Below are 18,326 nucleotides of genomic sequence, written 5' to 3'. Positions count from 1 at the left end.
AAAATGAAAAACTATTCACTGTGTTGCCACGAAATTTGGCACAGAGATACTCTACAATGAAAGAAAGAACATAGACACATAACAACATGGAAAAGATTTTAATTGGGAATTAAGAAACAGAATATATCAAAAAGTGTTACATTATGAATCAGAGACAAAGCATTTATCTCGGGAAAAGCCTGTCTAATATGGAGTGTGACCACCGTGCACTGCTATACAGGCTTCACAACGAGCTTTCATACTGTTTATGAGGGTGTCAATAAATGCTTGGGGCAACAAAGCCCATTATTCCAAAAGCAGGGCTTTTAACTCTTGGAGGGTATTAGGAGGGAGTTACGCTGTGCAATGGCTCTTCCGAGACCATCCCAAACATGTTCAATAAGATTGTCATCCGGAGACCTCGAGGGCCAGTCCATACGTCGAATATCCTCTTCCTCAAGAAAATCATCAACGATCTGGGCTCTGTGTGGAAGCGCATTATTGTCCATAAACATGAAGTCTGGGCAAAAACCACCCCGCAATAACCTCACATAGGCTTCAAGGATCTCATTCCTATAGCTATGTGCATTGACAATACCGGCATCGAAGACGTGCAGTGGTGTACGACTGCCCAACATTATGCCTCCCGAGACAAGGATTCCTCTGCCACCAAATCTGTCGATTTCTTTTACATAGGAGGGATGATAGCGAGTTCCTCGCTCTCTCCAGATGAAGATTCGACGAGTGTCACTCTGTGTGGTAAATATCGACTCATCACTGAAAAGAACTCGCACCCATTCTTGCTGTGCCCAAGACTGATGTGTTCGGCACCAAAACAACCGAGCTTTTCTGTTTGATGGGACCGAGTCAAAGGGACGCACTCAACTGGTCGCCGGGTATAAAGGGCCCTCTCTGCTAGACGTCTGTATACTATTTATCTAGAAATTCTTATTCCAGACGCAGTAGCAAGGTCACAAGCAAGTTGAGGAGCCGTTGTCAGTCTATGCCGTAGTGCGCTTAGTGCCAACTAGCGATCCTGTGCAGGCTTCGTTGCTCTGTGGCGGCCATGGCCGGTCTTCCTGGTTACAGTACGACTTATTTGGAATTACCACTTTCGGTGCCAATGGTAGCCATCGAGCCACTTCCGCTTGCGACCGCCCAGCTTCAAGCCAGCCAACGGCTCTCCATCTCAAGGAATCATCTAAACGATTATGAGAACTCATTCTCACTGGAAACTAGTTAAATTGTCTGTTTTAATGCAATATTCATAAAATTGCAGGCAAAAATTCCAGATGCCTAAACGGTCTAATTTCAGTAGTTCCTCAAAAACTAATGCTAAACAACATTTTTTCCCACAACAAAGGTTAATATCGTGTTACAGGTCCTTCACAATATATAAAATACAAATTGTTTAAATTTTACTGGTAGCCATTTAGAATTACTTTGAAAAACATTTTTGTGACCTTAATTTTGGACATGAGTGTATATATAGGCCTAAATTATATATTATTATTATTATATATTATATTATTATATATTATTAATACATAAATTATATAAATATTATTCATTAGCAGCAAACATTCCATACATTTTTCTTTTGTTTATATATTAAAATTTAATTCAAAGGTTAACACATTTTTTTCCCTCAGAGTTTATCTTTTCTTTCCCCTCTCTTCTTATTTTCTAATTTATTTCTTTGATGTTTGTAGGAATTAATGCTTTTAGCATACCAAAATAAAATAAGTTTATTAGTTAAATTTAAATGAATTGACATTACAAACATAACACAATTAATTGTATGAGTGAAATAGCCTCACGCCATAAGCAATAAGGTCATTTTAGTTCTAAAATACTTTTATACAATTTTAATGTTGGCACACTTTGGCGTCAAGTTTAGAGAAAAGTGGATGTAATAGAGAGATTGCAGTTTAAAAAAAAGGAGAGGGGGAGAAGAGCATTATTTTGATATTTGCTCTGAATACAATTTTAAATAGGTACGCTTCTATTTACTCTATATCATTTTTTAATTTCCATTTCTAGTCAAGGAAACATAAATAATAAGTAAAAGGCTTGGTATCTTTTTAAATCATTTTTATAGACATTTTATAAAGTAATAATACAAATACATATGTAATGAGACCTCTTAATCTAATTTAAATTTTAATTAATTTCGTACTTTTATTCATATTAATTTAGCCCATATTATATACTATAAATTTTTCTTATTTCCTAATCCAAACTTTTTTTTTATTTAAATATTTCTAACATGTGCTTTAAAAAAACTGCTGATACTGTAATTCTCATGCCGCACACAAAGAATAAAAGTCCCTAAAATTCAAGGCATAATTTCCAAAGATACTTAAAATTCCCTTTCCTGAATCGACACATGTCAAAGAAATCTCTACATGAATCTCTTAGTAAAAGCACTAAGGGAAAAACTTCACTATCTTTAACTCTGTAGTTCTAGTGCGAACAGACGTGTTTCACCTTTGTCTCTATTATTAATTATGCTCTCCCGTGGGCAAATAAATTGAATTTAATTCCCGATTTGTCTTATCGGGCACTCATTTTCAAACTTATATATATATATACAGTTTAATCCAAATTAATTTTCTAAATTTTTTGCCTAATTCGGCTCATTCTAAAGTGTTCTCTTGTTTCCTGATACCATTCCACGTATGAAGCTGTGTAAAAATTACTGCGCAATCAGTTCTACGTATCAAGTGAAAATGATCCCTCCGTTGCCTTTGTCAAAGGTCAACACGTGTATTCAATCGCAACGTGGCCGGAAATCCCATTTTAAAAAAACTAGTGATCATTTATTTCGAGCCCTCCCTTTTCTTACTTCTGCTTTTGTGACGGACATGCCTTGTCCGCCTCAAAAGCATATATATATATATATATATATATATATACATGAGAGTGACAGTAAACTATTTAACCTAAGTGAAAGAAAATATATTAACAAATAAAGAAAGCTAACTTTGGTAAATTATATGGAAATCTATGCGAAAATTAGACATCTTTTAGTTTGAAACCATATAAATCATTTAATTTTAGCAAAGCTATATCGATGATAAAATATACTCAGAGATGAACTGCAATTGCAACTGAAAATCCGATTTCTAAATTTAGATTTTAAAAGAAGAACTTTTCTCTGTATATTTTATGAATTTCCTTTTCAAAAAAAATACTGATGAGAATTGTCTCAAACTTGTTTCCCTCTAGAATGCAATCTTTGTTAGGTTCATATTTTATCATCAATGCTGACTTAAAAAAGTCTGTTGTTTTTTAGCATACTTAGATCATGAAATACAAAATTCACATACTATGATTCAACACGTTAACTGTCAAGTGACTCATACGTGGTTCACATCTGCTATCTAATTGTACTGAATCATTTATTTAATTACATGACCCTCCCCCCATTCTCTACAGTAGTTAAGAAACAGCAAAAAGGGATATTTTAATTAAATAAGTTGGTCCAAATATAAGACATGAGTTGTGAGGGACAAAATATTAGGTAATTATTTCATCCTATTAATGTATATAGCATTAAAGTGTTAACTGGTATTGTTAATCCCACTTCTTAGCATTAGTTATTATAATACAATAAATAGGATGATTTAGGTTCTGAATTTCCAAAGCTGCAAAAAACAATGATTAAAAAAAATTATAAAATGTACTTGTGTCACAAAAATGTATTTGTTTTAGAAATAATGTTCTATACAATTCTTATTTATGCTATTTTAATAATATCTGTTGCAATTAATGATTTCGATATGCTTTTGAATAAATTATTAGTTCAGGTGTTAGCAGTCTTTGTGGAATTGTTTATTTTACAGTTTAACTATTTATCATTAATAGTTAATAGCATAAGTTATTTCACAGAAATATCTAATTAATGTGTAGGAATATCATCTTAACTGATTTGTTCAGTTATTCTAAGAAACAACTATTCTATGAATTAACTAATTAATAGACTCAACAATCAATTTACATTTCACGTGCAGATTATGGATATATAATTATTCACACACAAGAATATATTTTAATCCTTCAATAGTTGATAATCAATATATATATATATATGATGTCAAAAATATATAACTTGATAAAAATATAATTTTTGGTAGATTTAATTTCTAACGGATAATCTGTTTCTTTAAAAGATTCTGTGATTATTATGATTAAACTCTATCAAAAATGTTGAAAAGATGCATAATTCATTTCAATTTAAATGATTATTTGAAAACTGAAGATTATTATAACTGAATGAGGGCTAATATAGATTTTTAAACCATTATGAGACAGATGAAATCTGTTTCTTTTTTGGCATAATTATGAAAGAATAAAAAAATCTCAAACAATTTACCATAGTGCTATGGATTTAGCTACCATTAGCAATTATAGTATAATGTCAACCAATTATAATTAACAGTATAACTTTAAGTTTATAATAGCGACATTAAAATTTTTATACAAACACAAATATTGTTTAATGCTGTTTATTTAGTGTGTGTGTGTGTGTATGTGTGTGTGTGTCAAAGTAAATTTTAGTAATAAGATGTTGATATGAAGAATATTGATTTTTGTGTTATTTCAGCCCTTGAACATTAAAATGACATTTCATGTATCTGATTTTAAATTTATCAAATATTTTAATTTTTGCTTATTTATTTATTTATATTCATTTATTATTTGTAGCTTTGAATGTTTTAGAAGGAGTATATAATAACTTGTTTCACAATTTAAAAAGTTTTACCATTGAATTGGTCACTATTATGAGCAAAATAATTTTTAAAAAGAGAATTTAAATTTAAAATATTTTAAATTGAAGAGAAAATTTACTGTAATTGTAAGAGAAATTTAATTGGCATTTTATAATATTTTCCCACATTTGTGATTCCAAAAAAAATTCAATGGGAAAGAAGCTACAAATGAGAAATGTTTAAGTACCCAGATTCTAAATCATTACCAATGTGGAAAACTTACGGCTACTGTTTGCTGATATCGTAAAATTCTAAAATATACAAAATATTTACTTATAAACAATTTTTTATGCCAAATTATTTTAATGCTATCTTTAAAAAAACAGTAGTTCTGTCAATTATTCCTTCTATTAATGATGCCAAAAATTACTATCTTCGAGTTATCTGAATAAAATGTATAATAAAGTAAATCGAACAAAACCTTGAAAGAAAATTAGAAGCATTTTAAAAACAAAAGAAATCCATGCAACAAAAAATAATTTATTAATAAAATTAATACAAATAAAAATAATTTCACAATGCCTCAGTCTCTTGTTCTGGTGTTTGAGCTTCTTTTGACTGAAAAATAAATCATAAAGAAGTCAAATTTCTGAATATCTACTTATGCATGTATTTTATCAAACAATGAAAATCACAATAAAATACGTGAAAAAATAAAATCTACCAAAATAAGATTTTACAAACTTTCATTGATCAAATTATTTCAACCAAAGCAAAAATTATGTATTTTTCTATTTATTAAAGTTTATTAAAAGTGTTGATTTCTGTGTTTGAAATAACTGTTTTTTTTATTTAAAATTAATTAAATTCAAAAAATAAGAAAAATTTTAATAGTATGGTCCAGGACAATGCAAAATTAACTTTTCTCTTATATAAGCTTTATAAATTTTAATGGCACTAAATTTGCAAAAACCAAAAATAAAATAAAATAGCAACAAGAAATATAATAAAATTCATGAGTTCAATATTCATTAATGAGCATAAAGTGCAACATATTTAAAATGAATAAAAATAATCATGCTAGGAAAAGGAAAGCATTACAGCATAATAAAATAGTATAAAAACATCATAATAAACAGCTGTTAATACTGAGTTACAATATAATTAACCGAATACATGAATTTTCAATATATCATGTACTTTTAAATTTTGTTCCATATTAATCACAACCAAGTGGCTTTTTCAGGGGTAATTTTGTGGCAAAAAAAAATGTGTGCACAATAGAATCTTTTATGCATCATTTAGCAAAGCATTTTAAATTTCAAATGAAATGATTAAACTTAAGTTAACATAACAGCTTGTTTACTGAATTAAAACATGTTCATTACACATGTCAGGATAATAAGTGAAATCATTTGTGTGTGTGTATGCATGCATGTGTGTGAACAATATCATCTAATGTTTCATAACTTTTATAATTTCTTTGAGAACTATTATTTAAATATTCAGTAATTATTATTCAGTAAAGCATTATTTGTATTCTAATAAGAATGTAAAATTGAGGTTTAATAAAGAGCAATAAAATGATTTCATAGATCCATTTTCAAAAAAAGCAGTTAGTAATTAGAAATGTATAAATTATAAAACAGTTTCATAATGTCTTAACTTATTTCTATTATAAAAACATACTTAAAAAAACATACTCCATTTGTTGAAAAAAATCATAATTAGGCTATTAATAATAGAAAAAAATTCAGATAAAATACACGTAATATCAGTAAAAAACAGTAGAATTTAATTGCAACAATTAAATATATAATTATAAAATCACAAACATTTATTAAAATTTTTTAAAAATTGTAACATAACTAAATTAGTAAAGGTCATTTTTTCTAAATTTTCAGATGGGCTAAAAATTATTTCAGCACCTTAATATTTTATAAAATTATCATGTAAAAATTCCAAAACTGTATTTGATTTTTAAATAAAATTTCCTCCAAAAAAATCCCAATGTGCATACTCCCACCCTCTAAAGTATGTTTTTGCCAAATTCAATATCTCTTGTCCAATGATCTGCCTCTAAGAACATCAATATATACATTCTTCTTCATTAGTAGTAGAGATCAGCTACCTTGGAACACTTGGGGTGTTGTAGAAGGAGTCTTGGTGTACTTTTGGAAGGTTTCACTAAGAGAGTTGGGGCAAGTAAAGGAATCAAGTGCTTGTGAATACCCGGCCCAAATGGATGGGCTAAAAAAATGGAATGGCATGAAGCAATTGTGAATGACCAACCTGATATCTTTCATTATATTAAGCATTTTGAGTACAAAAAGATTAAAGATGATAATTGAGAAACAAACACTTCATAAATCATTGACCAATACTTCTGAATAAGTACTTGAAATCACTTTGTTAATTGTTACAATATTTTATTTCTTATTTCTTCAACATTTCATTTATTATTAATATTCATCGATTACACAATTTAATCATAATGTCCATAGTTTCTTAATTATTAGTTTATTAGTTAAGGAAATTCATAAATCAGGCAATGCCAAGCCATGCCAAACCTGCAAAAACTTCAGCGATAAAATGACAAAGTTACCATAACATTTTAAAAAGAAGTTTTTTTCAAAACTAAAAAAAAGAAGTTCAGAAGTTTTATTTATGAATTTCAGCTTATCTTTAAACATTCCCGCTCTGTTTTCAGTTTTAGTCACAAGAATTTCTAAGCAGAAAATTAACTCATAAATTAGGTATTAAACCAATTATCTAATTTTATAACAACATTTCAATTTTATTTGCAAAGAATATATATCTCAAAAGCTACCACAATTTATATAAATTGCCCTTAATTTCATGGTCAAATTATTTAATCTTTAATTTATATATATATATATTACTATTTTGATTTTTATTCATTATTTTCATAATAAGTTTTACATTCATTTTTATATTAAAAAAAAAATCTCATATACTTTTTTTATGTTAAGAGTAGGCAATAGTAGTTTGGTGGGAAATCAATTCATTCAAAACTATCCTTGACATGCTTACCGTAGATTGCAAGGGAGATTCTAATTCTATAGTCACCGGGCCATCATTCTGGACACAAACTTGCATGTATGCTCCAAATTTACCATCTATAAAAAGAGAAGTGGTAGAATACAAGTATGACTGAAGCAAATAAATGAATAAAAAATAAAATATTATGAAAATATTTTATTACAGTTAATTTATGATTATTTATGTTAAAACCAATTATTTTTATGTAATTATATTTATTTTCTTTTGTGATGTTAAACTGTCACAAAGTTTTTTTAAAAAAAGGTAGGGGTGAATGAAAAGCATTCCTATGCATTTCAATAAGAAATTATAAGGGAAAAAACACTAAAAAAAACTGAATATCAACTAGCTTTTAATCATTTGATAATTTTCCTTTTTATTTCATAACTATTTAAAGATAAAAAGACAGCATGAGCAAAGCAAAGCATTTATAGATGAAAAATACAAATTGTTTCAACTTGTAAGAGAAACTGGCGTTGAAATATGAGAACAGCAATACTTATCCATGTGGGAAATAGACTTAATGTTTAGCTTTTGTTCTATCACTTATCAAGAATACCATGAAGCTAGGTGGAGAATTTATAATTGAAGGCAAGAATTAAAAAAAAAAAAAAAAAAAAAATCTACATTTATAAGGGTTAACCAATTCTCAGAATCTGGTGAATTACATAAGCACACAGAATGAGCAAGTCCGAATAATATATTATTTTATGTCAGTGCTTCATCCATAACAGATTGAAAGAACAGGGTTTTCTTCATGCAAAATGGGATATGTAGCGAAAAAGTCTCAGAAATCTATTCTTAACTAAAAGAAATACTTTCAAAAATATTTTTATTGAAGAATTCTTTATTCAACTTATTTCATTAAAAAACTAGCTGCCTTTTGTGATCAGTAACTCATTTAGAATTTTGGTGGTCTTTACTTTCAATGAATTTTTTTCTGTATCATTTAATATTTATGGAAACAAGAAAATATTTCTTAAATCTCAAATTGTAAAAAAAAAAAAAAAAAAAAAAAAAAAAAAAAAAGTATTAGTTTAACAGATTAACATTTGTTCTGTTCATTGCATATATTAAATATCTTAATAGTCATGCACCTTATCTTAATAGTCATATATTATATAATAGCGCTTAAAACTTAATTGCTCATTACATCTATCTTCTTACTTTTCATTTTATTAATTGTCTTGTAAATTATATAAATATTAAACAGATTTCTTCTTCCTTAATTTTCAACAATTGTAGAAAAACACATAACTATATATAAAAACACATAAATGAAAGAATATAATGGTTTGAATTCAAAGCAATAATCTAATCTACTGTTAAAAAATAATTTACTAATTATTTTTCACACAAAAGAATATTTTTTTAAAAATTAACAAAATTCAGAAAAAAAAAGGTTACATGATTAGTAAATTGATATAATTGAAAAGATTATTATTTATTGATTTACTATGATTATTCCAGTTTCAAAATGGCATTAAAGTCATTTTTGAGCAATAATATTTTTGTAAATTATTGTAGAAAAATGATAGAATTTTACTTAATTTTTAATTAATTACAATTTATAACAAATTACTCCAGGATGTACATTCTCAACCTCTACAGAATATGTGCCAAATTTGGTAACTCTAAGTCTAACATTCTGTCCTGTAGAACACAACATACAGACACACATGCATATTCTAATTTATTATTAGTAGGGATGCATGAATTGATGAGATGTAAATAAAAAAAATTATAATCTTTAGAGAATAAAAAAACTGAAAGATTTAAAGTATTAGTCTGAAGCATCATGACATGATGATAATTTAGGCTTGATTTGTCTATCCTAATTCATTTTTAAATTATAAAGTAGTAATGGTACATACACACACATACAAAAATATATTTAATATTGCTCCGATATTTATGAATATGAATGCAGTAAATAAACAATCAAAAGAATTTTTGTAAAGTATATTTACAAATATTATTTAAATAAATTAAAATTAGGGAAAAAATTAGTGTTACTGGAAGACATTTTTTACAATTTAAAATGACATAAAAATAGTTTTTGCACAATAATATATTCCTAAATTATTATGAAAAAATTGTTAAAATATTAATAAAAAATGTAAAAAGATCAAAATAGTGTAATTTGCACAGGAATTCAATTATTCTTTTCATCATGCATGTCAAAATTTACAGATAATATGACAGTCTATAAATATTATAATGTAAAAAAATAGAATTAATCTATTTTACATTCTTTGGATTTATAATTAGGCTGTAATGGCTTGTGATAGAATATCAATATTGGAGCTCAATGGAATCAAAAATCTGTAATTATATTGAAATAACATCAAATCTATTAGTAGTGAAAACTGTTTCCTGCTAGTTATTATAAAAATTTAGAGAAGGAAATGCTGATGCAGACATCTTTGTCATCTGAACATAATTCAAAATAACCTTGATTTAGATTCAAAATAGAAAACTAATCTTTCAGCTGAATCTAATCCATATGTAATTTAAAAGATGTGAATTAAATGTATGTATAAAGGCAAACAGCTAATCAAATTGCATGCATGGTTTATAAAGGAAAACAATAATGGTGTATCAGACTGCATGATTCGAAAGAAAAAAAATTATATTCAAATAACATGCAAATTGATACCTTTCACAAGTTCCTCTGAATAGGCTCTCTTAACAGCACTCACTAATTCCATATACATTTTTGCGGATGTTTCTGGTTGCATAGCTAACCGAAAATCAGGTTTGTTTCCTTTCAGAGTTCCAAGAAGAGTAAACTGCAATATATATATATATAAAATAAATAAATAAAAAGATAATTACAAAATATGTCCATAAAAATTAATTTTCAAAGATCAAAATTTTTTGTGAGACATTAAACATGATAAATAAAAAATATTGAAAAAACATTCCTACAAAAATAAAATTTCTATACACGAGGAAAAAATTTACAATGACATAACATTTGAAAATAATATTTAAGTATTGAATTACCATAAGCATAATGCCATTGAAGCGAATTTATCATGTAACATAAAAATAAGATAGATGCAAATGAAATTAATAAAAAATAATATTTTAAAAATTTAAATGAAATAGTTTTTTATGCTCAACTATATAAAAAATTTCATTTTTTAACTATTATAATTTTCATAACATCTTTATCTAATTAGAAAAACTACACAATCAGGTTAAAAAATTTTATCAGATGCATATCTGATGTGAATTTTTCATAGTATTAATTTTTATAATGCAACATAATGTTTTGCTTATATTGTATGAAAAAAGGCATTTTAATATAAAATTATTATTGGAGTAAAGTATAGTCTTTAAATGATATAAGCATTTAAAGAAATACAAATAAATCTAAAGAATTTAAAAATTAATTTTTTTTAAAAAGTGCAAGAAATATTTGGTAAGAAATGTCTTCACACAAGGAATAATTTAAAAAAAGAAAGTTGATTTTAAAAAGTGTGCACAGCAGTAATTTAATGCAAATCCCACATTTAAACTAAGTGCAACAGCAAAATCAATAAGGCATGTTGCATACATTGGACTGTGCTCACCTGATATGCATATGATGTCATAATAATCCAAATGCATACTGTCAAATGAAAATTTAAGAAATTTAACCATGCAAGAAAATTTGTAGCAGGTAAATAATAGAATGAATCTAGAATAAAGAATATTTTATCAGTAATATAAAATAATAAATATTGATTATTTAAAAATTACAGACTGAAAATAAACAAAAGAATTTTAAAAGCAGACTTTGAATTGATAGTAATGAATTGTTGAAATACATACTTGACTGACTAATAAGATTTCATATCCTTTGTCTTTAACACTGTGACTCCATCTCTTTCCACTTTCATCCTCGAAAAGTCGGATGTTCACTAATTTCCGTACCCTGGAATGAATCAAAATATCTGGTGTCTATAATGAAAGAAAAGAATAGTCTTTGAAAAATGAAGATGATATTGAAATGAAATGAACAAAAATGGCTTAATAGAAATTTTATTGATTGTAAATATTTGCGATACAAGAGTTTTCTAATCATTTTAAAGTGTGCCAGGTAAATTTTACTGCATATACTTGAGAGATTCATACAATTTCTCAATTCTTATATATTTATTGTTGATTTTTCTCAATATCTCTCTTCCCTTAGAAAGAAAAAAACACGTCTTGATATAAATTAAAGATAGGGTGAAACTGATTCACTCAAGACTATGAATTAAACATTCATTTTTTGTTTGTTTGTTTTAAATAAAAGAAAACTATAAAAATTTTCAAAGTTAATAAAAAGTTGATGTTGATAAAATCTTGACTATTAATCAAGAAAAATATGCATGTCTTGGAGAGTTAGTTATGTATGCCTTGTAGAGTTTAGTCTTATCCCATTTGGGACAAATCTGTTTTAGTATAATTTTTTAGAATAATCATATTAGTTTGAAATTTAATTGATTAAAAATGAAAGTTCTGGCAGTTTTCTGTGATAATTTTCAAAATTAATACTGAATAAAAAATAATTTTATATTAGTTTTAAATTTTTTTAACAATTTCTATTTATTTATACTATTTTTATTTTCATAAATGCTTCCTCCAACTTATTAATTATTTAAAAATATTTTACTTCAAGGTTTGCAATGAAATTCAAAATTGTTTTTTATTGTTAAATTAAATATTTAATTGTATATTTTTCTGCCATTGTTAAAAGCTAAGGAATAAAAATTCTACTTTTATTCATATATTACTTGGCAATTGATTGGCAATTTTTTTCTTAGAGAATTTTTGCTTTCCCAATTTATTTTATACAGTTCCCTGAGGAATTTACAAACACAGGCAACAAAGTACAGAATAAAATAAACTGGGTATACTGAATGATTATACTACATATTATTTCATTTTCAATAATATGTTTTAATCCAACTAAACATACTGCAGGTTGCATTCACTTAATTTATGCCAATTGTACTGGTCTTATTTAATGATGCAATAAAAAATGTATGAGAAATAAAAAGTAGCAGTTGCAGTACTATACAAGACTATGTGTAACTAACTGTTATATGCTGGAAACATTTACAATTCTGTTGTGATTTTGACTTTTAACTCATTTTTATATACTCAAATATACAAAGTATATAAAATTTATATACTTATATACAAAGAGCAAGACAGTTAAAATAATATTAATGAAAACTCTATAACTATTTGAAGTTTAAAATACTCTGTTGAATCACACATAAATGAAAATTGAATCACACATAAAAAAATTTATTGTAATCAAACAAATAATTTAAGAAATAAAATAATCTGCTTCAAGAATTATATGAAGTAAAAGAAATAATAATTTAAGTGTTCATATCATTTCACTTTTTAATTGTCAGTGAAACAATTTTTTATTTTTTTAAAATTTTTTTAAATAAAAAGAACTTTATAGTAAAGAGATTTTATAAAACATCTTCATAAATATTTATTATTCTGCTGAGTTTTTAATAAAATTATTAATAGATAATATTTATTAATAAAGTTACAGTATCAAATTTCTTAAATTTTCAATTACTGTCAAGATAACATGATCAAACGAAAAGAGCATATGACTGAAAAAGCAATCACTTACATAAAATCTATATCCTTTTTTGTGTCATCTTTAGAAATTCCGACTAAAACACAAATTCCTCGACCAATACTACTAATAACTTCATTATCAACTAAGAAAAATGAAAAAATATATATAAATAATATAAAATATCAAGCATATGGATTAAAATAAACAAAAATCACATGCTAAGCATAAATTCAAATTTTTCATTACAGATTTAAATTAGTCAAGAGCAAAAATTCAAAAATCCTTATCACACTTGACAGCTAAAAGTTAAAGTGCATTAAAGCTCACTTTTCTTATTTTTTAAAAATCCTTTGGACTACAAATTACATAGTTTTTGATACATTAAATACCAATAGTTGAAATCTACAGATATGTTGGCATTTTTGTAATCAGTGGATCTCTAATTTTTACCAATTTGAATATTGGTGTTATTCCATTAATAACAACATCCTTCACTCAAATCAGACAAATAATAATTTGATTGGTTTGTACCTGAGTTTCTTACTAGTTACTGACTGGTTTGTTCTGAGTTCTTTCAGAGTTACTGATATTTTATTTAAAAATATAAGCATTTATGCAAGATGAAGGAAAATCAATCTCTCACTCTTTTTGAATTCCAATTTATAATTTTTACTTTCTTGTTTACAAAAAATATAAAGTACTAAAATTGTCAAAATTTTTATATTAAGATTTTGATGAATTGACATCCGAGTTTCAAAAATAATTATCCTCTTCTTTTATTTCCCACATGAAAAGTTTAGAAAGTAAGTGGTTTGATCGAGTACGAATGGTGGCGATTTGGTGGTAATTTGCTTTGAATTATAAATATGAATATAAGATATGGAAAGAAATATTAAAAAAATTATATGCAATATTTTACACAATATTAAGCGATGTTTACCCAAAACACTGGCTTTAGTGCATCTTTGAATTACAGCTCGCATATTTTTAAAATAAATAAATGCGCTCTCTTGACGATTCTTCAATTTGTAAACAAAAACAAAACCAAGCCGGAAAGATAAATACTGTTCACGGCAGGCTCTTACCAGCTACGACCAATTGATTTCTTTTGCAGAGCAGAAATATATCTTCCTGATATTTGCTCAAAATGTTTTAAAGCTCTATGATTAAACAATCTTATCTTTTTGTCAGGTATAAAGTCATCAAACAACGTGGAATACTAACTTTTTTTTAAAATTTTATTATAAATTTCAATTTACATAAATTTTTCACATGTTATTACTTTTTTTAAAGTAAATATAATTGCTAAATTAGAATAACAAAATTTTCTTTTATTACCCAAATTAAAGAGAATCCTTATGTAGCTCTTATACCAAATGCTCACTGTTCAGAATTTTTTATTGTCAGAACTTAACTATTTGCAGTTTGCAGACTGATGGCTTCAGTCTGCAAAACTGGCGTTTTATTTATAATTCTGTTGGTAGTTTGTTTGTGTGTGTATGTGAATAATTATGTATCGAATTACTTTTCTGAATACAAAGGGTTAATGCTTCGAAGAAATGGTGCAAGTCAATGAGTTTTGCTTCTATATTGTTTTCTTTACATTTTTAGCTCAAGGCTACTGTTGTTTTTCAATGGCACATTAAACCAACAAAAACAGAGTATTTATCCTTCTCTGTAGGTATCTATCAGAATTTCTAATTATAATATGGTTAATTAATTACTTATTCGGCAATATTCCACTACAGAACCCGAAATTTTTCAATAATTTAATCAAGCAGATTTTTTAATGTATATGTATCAAATTTTTTTACATTCGATTTTTGGTTCGATTAAAATAGCGAAAATACAATTATATATACATTTTTAACGTTCATTGTTTTTCCTGTTAATTTATAGTAGTAATTGGTCCTCTTTATAAAACTGTTCATTTGAATAACATTTTAGAAAATTATCTTTGTACTTTGTTTTTTTCATTCGAATTGTGATCTCTAGTAAAAGAAAATCAATTATGTTTCTTTGAGGCAGTAAGAAGCAAAAGTGAAATTCATAAATAGCCAAAGAGAGAAAACAGAAAGAAAAATACCAAGAGAATGAAGGCAATTATGAATGAGGACGGGAAAAAAATCATTTGCCTGCGCTTCAAGGCAGTTCTGATAAAATTGCAACCCTGATATTCTTAATTCAAAGGCAGAAATTTTTTTTCTTCATCATTTAAATCTTCAAATCAATGAATCTGTTGTGTATAGAGAGATTTCATGCATAGAGTTGAAATAGCGAATTTATATCTCAGCTTTATATTTCATGAGGTGACGGAGGATTACCACGACCTTGTAGAGGCTAAAAGGGCATGGACTAGACCCTACCTGCATTTCTTTTGCTTATTGATTCATTGTGCGGCTTTTTTAATTTTCTTTTATTATTTCTGTTGATCAACGAACACACAAAGTTTTTTTTTAAAAAGCACAAAGCCTCAAATTCTTAGAGTATATAAAGTAAATTAGATTAAAATTAAGAAAAACAATAATGCTGTCTTAAAAAAATCATTTTAGAGTATTTCTCAGTAATTTTAGAAGTCATAATGGCCAAGCTGGCACTAAATATTACACGTCGATCAGAATATCGAACATCGTGTATTAACAACATTTCTATGCACCTTCCTAGACATTTAAAAAAGTATTTGAATAACGTTTGTCGTATAATTAACTGGAAGATGGTTTGAATTTGCTTTTAGCTGTTAACTTGAAGATTGTTCGACATTTCGGGAAATCTGGGATGGAAACAAGAATTTTAGAAGGAACATGCATAATTTACAAATATCGGATTTTTGAAGAAAAGAAAATTAAAGACATAATTTAGGTATTTAGATAATAATTGCAAAATAGAGGTATATCAATAATTATCAGTACGAATCGAATAGTGGGCAGGCGGACGTGAAAATAGATTCCTACAGAGACTTTAATTTGATATTGAAAATTGTATTACTACTATCTCTGCATATCATTTTATATTCGAGCTCGTTTAAACAGTATTACTATTATCTACATGCTTCCAGTACTTTTGTCCTTTTAATTGGAATTCTGAATAACAAATTCCATCGCTTTTTTAGAGACGTCGAGATCGAAAGGATAAATGCCTCGGACACTTATCCTCTACACCATGAAAACAAAAGTAGCGAATTTGTAATTTTTTTTTTTTTTTTGGAATGAAATATTTCGAGGAAACTTAAAAAAAAAAAATTTTTTTTTTTAATCCCACATCTTTAGTGTCCCTAATACTTGTTAAACCAATGACAATGACAACGAAAAACTCTATTACAAGACCTGCCACTTCCAACGGAGCTCATTCTGAAGTTATACAATGAATTTCAAAGCAGTGCGATAACTTTTAGAAAATAACGGATTACTATCGTTTCCAATAAGTCAACACTATCATCTGGTAAACTAACTCTCCTGTTGAAAATATTAACGTTGATGGCAATGAAAAATTTAACGCCAAATTAATGATAGTTATTCAACGAATTCGTAAGCCTTTTGCATTTTATACTAGTTGAGAAAAACAAGTTACCAAAGTTATATAATTTTGGATCTTTTTAAGAAATATATAACGTATATTTATAAAAATATAACTTGGGTAATATTTAGATCAAATTATAAATCACGACTTTTTTTTTATTAATAGGTTTGTTAAAAATGTGGAAAAGTTTATCAATCCTGATAAATTTTGGTGACAATTCTATAAAGAATGTATTAAAATCACAAGAATAATCCTTTCATTAATATAATTACAATGTTGTTCATTTTGGAACAATATATTTAGTATATTAGTATTTTACATTTAGTAACAATAATTCCAAAATAATTAACAGTATTGCTTTAAAATATTTCTTAATTTTCAACAAGATTAAATTTCCGAAATACAAATCATAGAGTCAAATGAAAAACGTGAAAGACATTTAATATTTACTTAAATCTTGTATACATTACATCCAAGTATATTAAAAGAAAAATCAAAAGTTTGTTTTAAGATAAGTAAAGATTTCTATGTTATGAATATAAGATTTAAAGAGGATTTTAATTTAAATAAAAAATCAAATTTTTATTAACTAATTATTACAAATTGTATTATTTCATAAGTTACTATTAAAAAAAAGATTCAGATATCTCAGAAGGGATTTGCCATAAAATGGATCTCTCCTTAACAAAGCAAAATTTTGAATTTATAGTTAAATTTAATAACAAGCAGTAGGTTCTTTATTTAGTGACAATGGCCCTATATATGCGAGAATGGCCACAAATTCCCCTTTGAAAATCGTTTCTAACAAAACACACACAAAATTCTTGATCATTATATTACTTTTGAAAAAAAATAGTTTCTATGTATTGCACTATTAGATTATCTGTTTAAATGCATTCAATATTTTTTAAAAGTTGGTGGTGGGGATTAATAATGATGAAATCAAGATTAAAAAAAATGAAACTAATTCTTTCTTCCTTTAATCCTGAGTTATGATTTAAAAAAAAACGATGTAATTATATACATATAAGAATGGTGTGTTACTCAAAATTATAATATATCAAAATATAATACTCAAAAATTTTATTACTATACATAAACAAAATAATTAAAATGGGTGTCTCCTGATACCCCTAATATTTTGAATCATGTTTATGCAATGATTCAATTACTTTTTAGCATATTTGGTGTTAGTAGCTTTCAAGTTGAAAATAGAGTATCTTCATTTGACAATTTTCTGTATATTTTAATATGTTATAATGTTGATTCTTTTTCATGTTACTTTATCTTTGGTTTCCTTTTCCTCAGAAAATAAGTCTAAAAAAATTCTTCCTCGCTAAAAACTGGAAGCAATATCGATTATTTGCTTCTTAGCACTCAGAATATCCTTGCTGGAAAATACGTTTTACAGAGTTTTCATAAGCATCAACTTCAATCACTTGGGATAAATTAAGAAAATATTTTTTGAT

The 18,326-nt window shown here is 26.5% G+C and overlaps 1 protein-coding gene across 2 annotated transcripts; it reads right to left on the bottom strand.

Annotated features, from left to right (window-relative positions):
- Positions 1 to 5,214: 5,214 nt before the first annotated feature.
- LOC129972212 (D-aminoacyl-tRNA deacylase 1-like) lies at positions 5,215 to 14,425 on the bottom strand. Of its 2 annotated transcripts, XR_008784841.1 has the most exons (7): positions 14,282 to 14,425; positions 13,393 to 13,483; positions 11,580 to 11,682; positions 10,417 to 10,549; positions 7,749 to 7,834; positions 6,826 to 6,944; positions 5,215 to 5,312 (listed from the first exon to the last, which is right to left on the bottom strand). XR_008784841.1 is itself a non-coding variant. In XM_056086248.1 (6 exons), exons 1-6 carry the CDS (start codon positions 14,322 to 14,324, stop codon positions 5,268 to 5,270), a joined length of 501 nt encoding a protein of 166 aa, XP_055942223.1. In that variant the 5' UTR covers positions 14,325 to 14,425; the 3' UTR covers positions 5,215 to 5,267. The 2 variants fall into 2 exon arrangements, 1 of the variants encoding a protein (XP_055942223.1); XM_056086248.1 differs by lacking the exon at positions 6,826 to 6,944.
- Between the last annotated feature and the right edge of the window lie 3,901 nt (positions 14,426 to 18,326).

This window comes from Argiope bruennichi, chromosome 6 (genome assembly GCF_947563725.1).
Source record: "Argiope bruennichi chromosome 6, qqArgBrue1.1, whole genome shotgun sequence".
Lineage (NCBI taxonomy): Eukaryota > Metazoa > Arthropoda > Arachnida > Araneae > Araneidae > Argiope > Argiope bruennichi.
Note: the sequence above shows the minus strand (reverse complement) of the source record. Positions and strands in the feature narration are given on the sequence as shown.